The sequence below is a fragment of the Terrapene carolina genome, unplaced genomic scaffold (assembly GCF_002925995.2).
Source record: "Terrapene carolina triunguis isolate 2854851 unplaced genomic scaffold, T_m_triunguis-2.0 Scaffold752, whole genome shotgun sequence".
Classification (NCBI taxonomy): Eukaryota; Metazoa; Chordata; order Testudines; family Emydidae; genus Terrapene; species Terrapene triunguis.
Genome location: NW_020665103.1, coordinates 206,895 through 219,706, shown reverse-complemented (window position 1 = coordinate 219,706; position 12,812 = coordinate 206,895). Strand labels below are relative to the sequence as shown.

Genomic DNA, 12,812 nt, shown 5'->3' with positions numbered 1-12,812 from the left:
CGACCCCTGGCCTAGATAGATAGATAGAGGGGGTGTATGGGGATGGATGGATGGATAGATAGATAGAGGGGGTATATGGGGGGAGAGAGAGAGAGAGAGAGAATGAATTCTGGATGGATGGATAGCGTTGCTGTGGAGAGATGGATGGAAAGATGGAGGGAGAGAGCCATGAAGGGGATAGATAGATAGCAGGAGCTGTGGATGGATGGATAGATAGAGGACTGGGGGGATCTAAGAGTAGATGGTTGGCTAGATGGAGGGAAGGAGGGAGGGGATAGACAGAGAGGGGAATGGATAGAGGGAGGATCTATGGGTAGATGGATGGAGGGAACTATGGATGGATGGGTGGATGGATAAGGTGCTCTGGAAAGGGACCTGTGGAGAGATGGATGGATAGATAGAGCTATGGATTGAGGGAGCTGTGGATGGCTGGAGGGAGGGACTGAGCTATGGTAGACGGATGGAGGGAGCTATAGCTCAAGGAAGCCATGGCGTGGATAGATAGACAGAGGGCGCTCTGGCTGGATGGCTAGAGCTGTGCTTCATGGCAGATTCAATGGTGTTGCACCAGACAGCGCGAGAGGAGAATCCCCCTGTCTGTCTACACAAACCCCGACGAATGGCGTCCCCCCAACAGCCCTGCAGGGGAGCAATTCGACACCCTTCTCCCCATTCACGGGTGGGGAAAGCAAGAGCGGCTGCCCCAGACCCGGCTGGATCCCTAGCCCCGGCACACCAATGGGGGCCTTTCTACTGAGTTTTTGGGCTTTGGGTCAGGGCCAGCCCTTCCAGGCACTTAGCACGGGGGAATCGGTGTCTCTCGGCGGCGCAGTACCAGCAGGAGAATTGCACTGTGCGGCTCGCTGTACTTTTCACCAGCTGCTGACTCCTGGAGAGAAAACGACTTGGCTAGAGATTTTATAGGATGGAGGAAAATTCGGCCACGCCACACAGGTGTGTCCCTGCTAAAAATTGATATACTGGGGAAGTTACACATAAACCAACCAGGTGATGCTGGAAGGCGAGCAAAATGTCCCCAACAAAGCAAACAAATTAAAATGCCATTTCCCTCCCTGTGGGGTGGAAACCTGCCTGGACACGAAGGCAGAATAAGCTGGTGCTTATCTGCTGGCTCTTTATAGTTTCAGGTTTGAATCAATGCTCCTTCTGTCATCTCATAGCAGAAATGCAGCTGTCTCTGGGGTGTGGCGCTGCTTAACAGCCGCACTACACAGAGATCACTCGCCCACTGCCGAGGGGCAGCCACCTCTGGGGTAGGACGCAGCCGCTGTTGAACAGCCGCAGTACACAGAGATCACTCAGCCAGCACTGAGATGCAGCCATCTCTGGGGTGGGACAGCGGTTTAGCAGCCGCACAGCAATGCTGCACAGGATCATCCGCCAATCATTGAAATGCAGCCACCTCTGAGGGCGGGGCAGCTGGGTAACAGCCGCACAGCTACACTGCAGAGGAATCCCTCACTGGACCCTGAGATGCAGCCACTTCTGGGGTGGGGCACAGCACGTGTTTCATAGCTGCGCAGCAAAAGTATGGCTCATCCAGCCACTTCTGGCATGTGTTGCAACAGCTATTTGCTAGCTGCACAGAAATGCTGCTCTCGTCCTGTCGGTGCTGAGAACTTGCAGCTCATGCCACACAGGTCACCGAACCTTCCCGCAACAGCAATGACTGACTGCTAGTGTCCATGGGCCAAATTGGAACTGGCGCCCTCTAGAAGAGAAAAGACCCATCTCTCCTTCCCCACCCCCCTGAGCTCTCCAGGCCCTGTGATATGGGGCTAGATCAGAGTTCACACCCTCGCAAGGCTGAAGACCCTGTATCTCATTCCCCACCCTCCTGAGCCAGCCAATACCCATTTGGGGCAGGAGCAGAGCCGGTGCCCCCTGGAGGGAAAAGCCCCATAACCCATTCCCTACCCCCCAGCAAAGTCCATCATCACGCTGTTATCCAGGATATTTGTGGTTGCCATTGGCATTAATCTTCCTGTAGCAGTAAAAATGACATAAACGCAGGCTGGAACTGCCCTGACTAATCCCTTAATTAGCCAATTACCATCATCATCAAGGTATTTATTAACAAAGGTGGCCTCCCCTTCCCTCAGTTGCAATTGCTTCCTCCTCTCAGCTAAGCACTACCAGGCCTGCTTGAAGCTTGGATGGGAGACCCAGGGGGTTACAGCGTGTGGGGCTGGGATGTCGTGTTCATTTCGGAGCAGCTCCCCAGTTGCTGTGAGCCCCTCCTGAGGTCCCTTCCAACCCTGATAGTCTATTAATACTGCGGTGGTGGGACTCACAGACTTTAAGGCCAGAAGAGACCACCGTGATCATCCAGTCGAACCTCCGGCCCATCCCAGGTCACAGAATCACGCCCAGCCTAACCTCTGGCTGAGTTACTGGTCCTCGAATCATGATTTAAAGACTTCAGGTTACAGAGAATCCACCATTGACACTGGTTTAAACTTGCAAGGAACCCGTGCCCAATACTGCAGAGGGAGGCAAAAAACCCCCAGGGTCCCTGCCAATCTGACGTGGGGAAAATTCCTTCCTGAGCCCAAATCTGGCGATCAGTTAGTCCCTGAGCATGTGGGCGAGACACACCAGCCAGACGCCTGGGAAAGAATTCTCTGTAGTAACTCAGAGCCCTCCCCAACTAGTGTCCCATCACCGAGCGTTGGGGGATATTTGCGGCTAGCAGTCACAGATCAGCTACACGCGCGGGGAGGGGCATTGCTGGGCTGCTGCTTTTAACCACAGGTCAGGGGTGTGCACAGTTCTGTGCCCCCACTGATTGGAGCTCCACCCCCCCTTGCGCATGTCCCTGCCATAGGTGCTGGCTCTAGGGGGGCTGCTGCACCCCCTGGCTTTAAGTAGTTTCCATCACATACAGGGTTTGCAGTTTGGTTCAGTGGCGCTCAGCACCCCCCACTGTACAAATTGTTCCAGCCCCCCTGCTTTTAGCTCGGGTCTCCTGGCCACATACTGGCTCTGACGGATACAGGAGTAACTGCGGCATGGCTGTCAAGTATCAGAGGGGTAGCCGTGTTAGTCTGAATCTGTAAAAAGCAACAGAGGGTCCTGTGGCACCTTTAAGACTAACAGAAGTATTGGGAGCATAAGCTTTCGTGGGTAAGAACCTCACTTCTTCAGATGTGGCATGGCTGTAACACACCTGTGAGAGCGTGTCTCCCCCTGGTGGTGGTCCCCAGCAATTACAACACTGCTTTTGAAACTCCCTCTCTAGGGCAGTGAAGAAAATGGTTGATGCCCGCGACCCAACGGAGCTGGGGATGAGGGGTTTGGGGTGTGGGAGGGGCTCAGGGCTGGGCAGAGGTTTGGGGTGCAGGGGTGAGGGCTGTGGGGTGGGGCTGGCAATGAGGGGTTCAGGGTGTGGGAGGGGGCTCTGGGCTGGGGCAGGAGGGGGTCAGGGCTCTGGGCTGGGGGTGCAGGCTCTAGGATGGGGTTGGGGATGACGGGTTTGGGTGCAGGAAGGGGTTCTGGATTTGGGGGGGGCTCAGGGATGGGACAGGGGATTGGGGCACAGGATTGGGGCGATGGCTTACCTCCAGCGGCTCCCGGTGAGCAGCACAGCAGGGGTGCTAAGGCAGCCTTCCCAGCCAATGGGAGTGCGGACCGGGTGCTCGGGGTGGGGGCAGCGTGTGGAGCCTCATGGCCCCCCCACCTAGGAGCCGGACCTACTGCTGGCTGCTTCCGGGGCACAGTGTGGTGTCAGAACAGATAGGGACTAGCCTGCCTTAGCCTGGCAGCACCAACGGGACTTTTAATGGCCCAGTCGGTGATGCTGACCAGAGCCACCGCGACCCAGTGCCTGACCTTCCGCGACCAAGTGCCTGACATGCTGCGACCCAGTACTGGGTCGCGACCCGCAGTTTGAAAACCACTATGCTGGGGGACATCTGCATCTTTAGGTGCCTAAATAGCTTTGGAAATCCGGCCCTTATTATATGCCTGTGGCTCAAGCAATAGAAGAGTGTGCTAAAGGTCGAAGGTTCGAATCCTGCTGGTGAACGTACTGCATCTGTGCAGACATGGTCCCAAGTGCATTAACATAATGCTGTCGTGTCCTACCCTAGAAGCAGCTGCACTTTGTTACCAAGACTACAATCCATGCTGCTGTGTGGCCATTATCCAGCTGCCACACCCCAGAGGTGGCTGCATCTCCGTGCTGGGTAAGTGATCCCCATGCAGTGTTGCTGTGCGACTGTTGTCCGCCTGCCCCATTCCAGAGGTGGTTCCATATCAGGGCTGGCTGACTGAGCTGTGTTGCTGTGTGACTCTTTCCCCAGAGGTGGCTGCATTTCAGCCCTGCCTCAGCGATCCCTCAGCAGCATCGCTATGCGGCTGTTACCCAGCTAAGCCACGCCCAGGGGCGGCTGCATTTCATTGCCAGAACAGCGCGCTCTGTGCAGCTGTTACCCAGTTGCCCCAGCCCAGAGGTGGCTGCATCTCAGCGCTGGGCGAGCAATCCCTGTGTGGCTGGCATCCAGTTGCCCCAGCCCAGAGGTGGCTGCATCTGAGCACTGGGCAAATGAGTCCTGTAAAGCTCTACTCAGCCCATCCCGCTCTGGGTCAGGGCCTCTTTGGCAACAAGCTGTAATACAGGAAAGCCGTGAGTTCCTTGCCACGGGCTCTTCCCCTTGCCCAGGGCTCATTTAACCCAGATCAAGCTGCCTTTGATATTAATGGACTTTGCAACGTGGAATAACCGTTCCCAGTTCCCTGCTGCCACCCAGCAAACTGGCCCAGTCCCTGTCCATACATAAGGGGCTAAGTTCCCTGCCATACGTCCATCTGCCCTCTAGAGGGCATTACCACCTCCTAATGCTGGCACTGCAGGATTTCCATTGACGTCCCAGCCCCAAGACAGTTGAAACACTTTGCTTAGTGCTGCCACCTGCAGGATAGAATGGGAAATGAACGCAGCTGTTTGTCATAGGCTCTATACTGCAAACAGCAGAGGTGGGGCTTCCCGCTTAATGCAAGTGTCTTTGGAAAATGAAGGCTGGGAGACAGAATTCCTGGGTTCTGTTGTAGGCTCAGGAAGGGGAGGGGGGTCTCCAGGTTACAGCAGGGTGAGGAGGGGCTGGGAGTCAGGACTCCTGGGTTCTCTCCCCACAGCTGGGTGTGGAGAGTTATCTCACAGCTCTAGGACTCAGGATCCCTGAAATCCAATCCCAAATTTGCCAGACTCCCTCTGTAACCATGGGCAAGTCACTGGATCTCTCCGGGCCTGCTTCCCCACCTAAAAATGGTGGTGTTAATCCATCATTTGTCTATTTACACTGTGAGTAGTTTGGAGAAGGGACTGTCTCTCATTGTGTGTCTGTGCAGCGCCTGGCACAACGGGACCCTGATCTCAGCTGGGGCAGGAACTGTCTCTCCCTGTGTGTCTGTGCAGCGCCTGGCACAACGGGACCCTGATCTCAGCTGGGGCAGGGACTGTCTCTCGCTGTGTGTCTGTGCAGTGCCCGGCCCAACGGGGCCCTGATTACTGATAGGTCATCTAGGTGCCACGGTAACATAAACAGTAATAATAAAGAGGTGATCAATTACTACAGTGACAGGCATCGAGGTGGAAGAACTAGGATATCTCTAGGGACTTGTTGACACACAGATTTCTGCAGCTCCACCGCTGCAGTGCTTAGCGAAGACTCTACCTACCCCGATGGGAGGGCTTCTCCCGCCACCTCCGTGAGAGGCACCTCTCCCCAAGAGAAGCCCTTCCCTCAACATAGCGCTGTCTACACCAGGGGTAAGGTCCATAGAAGTGTTGAGCTTGGTCACAGTGGAAGCAAGGTGCATTGAAGACCGAGGGGAGGTTCGAAGGGGGAAATAGCGGATGGAAAGGGGTCCATATAAAACCAAGCCAGACCACACCACCTGAAGCCTAGACTTCAACTGCATTAGCCAGGAGGGTCTCTTGTGGGTCGTCTCCCCCCAAGTTCTCCCAGCGTTTAACAGCCAGGCCGGCAGGGACCCTCCCTTGGGCGGTGAGGATGCAGTGTGTCTCTCTGTCCCCCTTGCGTCTGTCTTTCTTCCCGTCCGGTCCCTCTCGCTGGGAGCCACCTGCAGTTTACACATAGACAGACCGACAGCCAAACCAATTTCTCTCAGGCGGGCGGCATTTGTCAGCTTCTGGTGGCCACCCGCCCCACCTCACAGCCCTAGAGAATGGGGCGCATGAACCTCCTGTTCGGGGAGGCTAGCCCCCGGCCCCGCCCCTTCTGCCTGAGGCCTCCCCCCTGCCGGAGCCCCTCCCCACCCATTGCGGCCGGAGGAGCCTTGCCCCAGCCACCCAGAGTCCCGGACAGCCCCAGCCACCAGCCTCCCCGCCCCAACTGGGCTGCCCGACCACACCCAGCCCTGGAGCGCCGGGCAGCCTCAGCGCCGGGCAGCCCAATCGCTAGCCCAGCCGCTCCAAGTCCCGGGCGGCTAGCCGGCCCACCCTAGCCCCAGCCCCCGCCTGCTTTGGGAAAGAGAAACAGCCTGGGCTGGGGCGACAGGGGAAGAGCGGGAAGCAGGAGCGGGGCTCAGGGTGGAGCATGGGTACGGCATCCCCTGGCCTGCGACACCCGCTGCCCATGGGGGATGTCCAGGTCGCACCCACAGCTCCTGCCGCGTCAGCCATCCAGGCATCTCGCAGTGCTTACGAGGAGCAGTGTGACGCTGGCTTTCTGTAGAGACATAACAGGGCCCCTTCTGGTGAGCTAGGATGCAGAGAACAGACCCACAGCGTCCTGGGAACTCCTACCCCCTCCTGCCCTCTGCCACACATGGGTCACAGATAGGGCTGGGGTTATGGGCTGTGTCCCTGTTACCGGGTGGGGTCAGGTATGCGGGGTTTGTAGCCCATTAGTTCCTTTTATTATCCATTTATTGTGCTGGGTGATGTTATGATTCATACACTGTTACATATAATTGATGTATGCTAAGTAGATTTAAGTTGTAGGGTCACAGCAATAAAAGTTTGATTAGGATTTAGGAGTGATAAATATGCATATGTACATCACAGAAGAATGAGGGGGTCACCCCATGAAATTAACAGGCAGCAGCAGTTTTAAAAACAAACAAAAAAGGCAGTATTTCTTCACACAACGCCCAGTCAACCTGTGGAACTCTTTGCCAGAGGATGTTGTGAAGGCCAAGACTATCACAGGGTTCAATTAAGAACTATATAAGTTCATGGAGGACAGGTCCATCGATGGCTATGAGCCAGGATGGGCAGGGATACAAAACCATGCTCTGAAGAGTCCCTAGCCCATCGCCTAGCAACCAGACTTGTGGGGCCGGGTTTACAAGCTGTATCCCCATCGCCTAGCAACCTGACTGGTAGGGCCGGGTTTATAGGCTGTATCCCCATCGCCTAGCAACCTGACTGGTGGGGCCGGGTGTATGGGATTCATCCTTGTTACCTAGCAATGAGGCCGTGGTCCTGGCAGGGTGGGTTTTCTGTCTCCCTCAGGGGCACAGCGTGATGCGGGCGCTGGGGGCCCAGAGCCAGAAGAAGGGGAAGAGTGTCTCGGTGAAGGAGGCCGTGAAAGTGAACAGTGGGGTCAGGTTCTCGGCGTCGTAGAACGACACCCGTCCCCCTTCGCAGTCCAGACAAACCTGGATCCTGTGGGGCCTTCGGTTCGGGGCTGCCGCTGGTGGCCATCGGTACAGGGAAAGGAGCTGGTACTGTCCCAGCTCCACAGCCCACACCCCGTGCTGGGGCTGCAGCTCCCTGGGGTCCCTCCTGCTCACGGACTCCCTCGCCACCCCCACTGCCCAGCCGTCCTTGTCCCCCACCTCCACCTCCCAGCGGTGCCGGCCCGAGGAGAAGCCCTCAGAGCCCAGGATGCAGGAGGCCGGGAAGAATCTGCGGTGGTCGCTGGGCGGGCAGCCCCCACTGTTCCCATGCCACACGCTGTGCCGGTCTGGGGACACCACCAGGCCAGGGTGAGCAGAGGCGGCATCCAGGGTCAGGATCTCTGGAAGGGCAGGAGAGAATTGGAGTAAGTCCATATACAACACAACAGCCCCCTTTCCTTTCAGAGCCAGTCTATATACAGAACAACAGTCCCCTTCCCTTCAGAGCCAGTCCTTATACAGCATAACAGCCCCTCCTCCTTCAGAGCTAGTCCATATAGAGCATAGCAGCCCTCGTGCCATTCAGAAACAGTCCATATACAACACAACACCCCCGTTTCCTTTCAGGGCCAGTGCTGTTGTCATCATGAACAGGTCTGACTACCAGAAGGAGGCTGCCAGACAACTCTCCAATACCAAATTCTACAGGCCACTTCCCTCAGATCCCACTGAGGAATACACTAAGAAACTGCACTATCTACTCAGGACACTCCCTACACTAACACAGGAACAAATTAACATAGAATAACCCCGGTCGGGGCTCTAAGGGTATCTACTACCCAATATCCACAAAACTGGAAATCCTGGACACCTCATCATCTCTGGAATTGGCACTCTCACTAAAGGACTATCCTGATATGTGGACTCTCTGCTCAGACCCTACGCCACCAGCACGCCCAGCTATCTCCGTGACACCACTGATTTCCTGAGAAAACTACAATGCATTGGTGACCTCCCAGAAAACACCATCCTAGCCACCATGGATGTAGAGGCGCTCTACACAAACATCCCACACACAGATGGAATACAAGCTGTCAGGAACAGTATCCCTGATGATGACACAGCACAACTTGTTGCTGAGCTCTGTGACTTTATCCTCACGCACAATTATTTCAAATTTGGTGACAATATATACCTCCAGACCAGTGGCACCGCCATGGGCACCTGCATGGCCCCACAATATGCCAACTTTTTTATGGCTGACCTGGAACAACGCTTCTTCAGCTCTCGTCCACTCACGCCCCTTCTCTACCTACGCTACATTGATGACATCTTCATCATCTGGACCCATGGGAAGGAGACCCTGGAAGAATTCCATCACAATTTCAACAGCTTCCACCCCACCATCAACCTCAGCCTGGACAAATCTACACAGGAGGTCCACTTCCTAGACACCACAGTACAAATAAGTGATGGTCACGTTACCACCACCCTAAACTGAAAACCCACCGACCACTACACCTACCTTCATGCCTCCAGCTTCCACCCCGGACACACCACACGATCCATCATCTACAGCCAAGCGCTGAGGTACAACCGCATCTGCTCCAACCCCTCAGACAGAGACCAACACCTACAAGATCTTCACCAAGCATTCTCAAAACTATGATACCCACACAAGGAAATAAGGAAACAAATCAACAGAGCCAGACGTGTACCCAGAAACCTCCTGTTACAAGACAAGCCCAAGAAAGAAACCAACAGAACTCCACTGGCCATCACCTACAGTCCTCAGCTTAAACCAGATCAGCTACAACATCACCAGTTCATTCACCTGCACGTCCACCAATGTTATATATGCCATCATGTGCCGGCAATGCCCCTCTGCTATATACATTGGCCAAACTGGACAGTCACTACGTAAGAGGATAAATGGACAAGAGTCAGATATCAGGAATGGCAATATACAAAAACCTGTAGGAGAACACTCAATCTCCCTGGCCACACAATAGCAGATGTAAAGGTAGCCATCTTACAGCAAAAAAACTTCAGGACCAGACTCCAAAGAGAAACAGCTGAGCTCCAGTTCATTTGCAAATTTGACAGCATCAGATCAGGATTAAACAAAGACTGTGAATGGCTAGCCAACTACAAAAGCAGTTTCTCCTCCCTTGGTGTTCACACCTCAACTGCTAGCAGAGCACCTCACCCTCCCTGATTGAACTAACCTCGTTATCTCCAGACTGATTCTTGCCTGCATATTTATACCTGCCTCTGGAAATTTCCATTACATGCATCTGATGAAGTGGGCATTCACCCACGAAAGCTTATGCTCCAATACATCTGTTAGTCTTAAAGGTGCCACAGGACCCTCTGTTGCTTTTTAGTTTGATTCAGTGGCTCTCAGCACCCCCCACTGTACAAATTGTTCCAGCACCCCTGGGCACAGAGACACGGGGGGGACAGGGACACATGGGGACAGGGGCAGATGTGTCTGACTCAATGGCAGAGGCTATGGGTCAGCCAGGGTTTGCTTGGGGGGAAGCTCCCCAACAATCCCTCCCCGCCCCTCCCAAAAAACCTATTCCATACTTTTCCCACCCACACCCCCAAACTCTCCAAGTTCACACCCAGGCTCCTTCACAGCAATTTACTTCCCTCTCCCTCAGCTCCTCCGTTACCCCTGACTCCCCCAAGCCTTTGCACTGGATCTGAGGGGTGCGGGAAATACTGTTCTCTATTGTAGTGTAAATGAATTATTACTCCGAGTTCCGTATTAATACGCCTAGTAAGGAATCTATTTGTCAAAAAAACATTTTCTGAATCTTTTTGTTCTCTGTATTGTTACAGACATACCTGCAGACTTGTATTTTGAAATAAATGAGCACAAATGATTGAAACTGGCATGATTATATTGTGTTATTTTGACAAACAAAATATGCAGAATTTTAAAATACTGTGCGCAGAATTTGTAATTTTTTGGCGCAGAGTTCCCCCAGGAGTACAATCAGCTGTTCAACATCTGGCCCTGCACCCCCATCAGCTCTTCAGCAGCTGCACCGCCAATCAGCTATTGAGTGGGGCTGCCCCACCCCGTGCGCCTCTCTGCCTCTCCCTCCTTCACTGCCCTTAAGGCAGGAGGGGGCAGAAAGGAGCCAGCAGCGGGCATGAGGTGCTCAGGGGAAGGAGTCTGGGGGGAGGGGGTGGAGCAAGGGCAGGAAGAGGTGGAGTGGGGGCGGGGCCCTGTGTTGGAGTGGGGGCAGGGCCTTGGGGGAGGGGGCAGAGCTGGTGTGGGGCACCCACTGGCAGAACCAATGTGCCTATGACAGGAAGCCCCCCAAATCTCCTACTGCTCAGCAGAGACTCAATGACACTACAAATAATTAATCATTTAGATTGGAAGCACCTTGGGGCAGGGACTTCCTTACACGTCCTACCCCGGAGTGACCCTACATAAATAAAAGTAACAACAACAACAGTGCCACTGCTTACCCTGGCTCTCCCACATCTCGTCCTGGAGAGCTCTCCTCTTGCGGGAGTGATGCCTGATGCTCTCCTCCAGTTCAGCCATGGGCGCAGACGCCAATTCGGGCAGCATCATCTTTTTATACCTACGGGAAAAAAACAGGCACGCGCCGGAGGGACTCTGTATTAAGGGCACCGTGTGCATGTTAAGTGTGCCAGGGGGAGCATCTCTCAGCAACGCTGGATCCAGCGGGCACAGCTGACTTGCAGTAGGACGCTGCGTCTATTTGCCAACCCCCAAAACTCCCCCTGAGATCTGAGAGTCAAGCTGGGTCCTTGGCATCTAGCCACTGACCAAGGAGAAAAGTTTGGCAGGGACAAACAGGCACCTGTGCAGCCCCTGTCCCTCCTCTTCCTGCCCCTTGGTTACACCTGTGCAGCCCCCCACGTGGCCCCCGTCCCCTCCCCACTCTGCCCCTCGGTGACCCCCACGCAGCCACCCCCCATACTCCATGCAGCCCTCCCATCCCTTTCCTGCCCCTCGGTGACCCCTGTGTGACCCTGTTCCCACGCTTCAGTGACCCCAGCACAGCTCCCCCATTTCTGCCCCACACCTGGCAGCCCCCATATGCCCCCCATTCCCACTGTGGCCCCTTGTCCCCTTCCTGCTTTGCCCTGGGTGATCCCCATGTGGCCCGCCCATCCCCTTCCTCCCCACCCCTCAATGCCTCCTTGCATGCCTCTCCTTTCCCTCGGTGAGCCCCCCAGGCTCCCCAGGGACCCCAAACACAACCCCCATCCCCTTCCGCTACTGCCACCGGTGCAGCCCCCACCCATGCCCTTCTATAGGTGGGTGCACAAGCTAAAACCAAATGGGGCTTCTAGGCCACTCTGCTGCTGATGCAGAAGCAGGAATATTCTGCAGTTGGGATGGGGAGGCCTCTCCCCCCGCCTCCTCCCCGATAACAGAGGGCACGAAGGAGGCTCCTACTTGTTCAAGGTGCTTTCGGCGTCCTAGGTGGGAGAGAAAGAAGAGACCATCAGCTCTCCAGCCACGAACTGGGGCTTGGTGGCCCAGGGGCTGGAAGGGAAGGCAGGGGGTGTATTTCTGGAGTGGGAGCAGGAGTATTGTGGACTATGGTTAGGAAGGAGTCAGTGATTCCCGGGCCACCCCCTGTCGGATGTAAACTGGCACTGCTCGGCCGCGTGTCAGAGCCCCTTCACTGCTGGGAGCAGAGGGTGATTCTCTGATAAGTCCAGCGAGCAAGGGGAGCGCTGGCAGCACGGGATGGTGGAGAGGGGTGGCAAGTTGGGGGCCTCTCTCTCCCCGTATCTCTCCCCCTCACCTTGAGGAGCTCAGCATCCGGCAGCCGGCACTTCCCCTCTAGCTCGGCTACCAGTCCATGCAGCAGAGTCGCCCTCTGGTGGAGCCAGTTGATGTTCTCCTGCCGCAGCTGCTTCACACCCTGGGCCACGTTACCCAGCCCCTTCAGCAGGAGGCGCTCCTTTTCCTGCAGCCGCCGATACAGATGCTGGAAGGTGGACACCACTTGCTGCTTCTCGGCCTTGGTGTGAGCCTGTGGCGGGCAGGGAGAGAGGGGGGCAGGTTGGGACGTCGGACGCGCAGCTTTGGGAACCACAGAGAGCGAGGGCGTGGTATTCCCATGTGAAGGGGCAGCATGGGATGTGTGGGAGCAGGACATGGAAATATACAAGGGAGGGAGAAGCAGATGGGCAGA

General features: G+C 55.4%; 1 protein-coding gene across 1 annotated transcript in view; it reads right to left on the bottom strand.

The window, feature by feature from the left end:
* LOC112125057 (E3 ubiquitin-protein ligase TRIM39-like) overlaps positions 1–12,812 on the bottom strand; it is a 261,459-nt gene that overhangs the window by 245,793 nt on the left and 2,854 nt on the right. Inside the window, exons 3-6 of the mRNA XM_026660394.2 lie at positions 12,420–12,650; positions 12,065–12,087; positions 11,101–11,219; positions 7,828–8,009 (exon numbers count right to left, since the gene is read on the bottom strand). Of these exons, the coding sequence (XP_026516179.1) occupies positions 7,828–8,009; positions 11,101–11,219; positions 12,065–12,087; positions 12,420–12,650 (555 nt within the window). The remainder of the gene's footprint in view (positions 1–7,827; positions 8,010–11,100; positions 11,220–12,064; positions 12,088–12,419; positions 12,651–12,812) is intronic.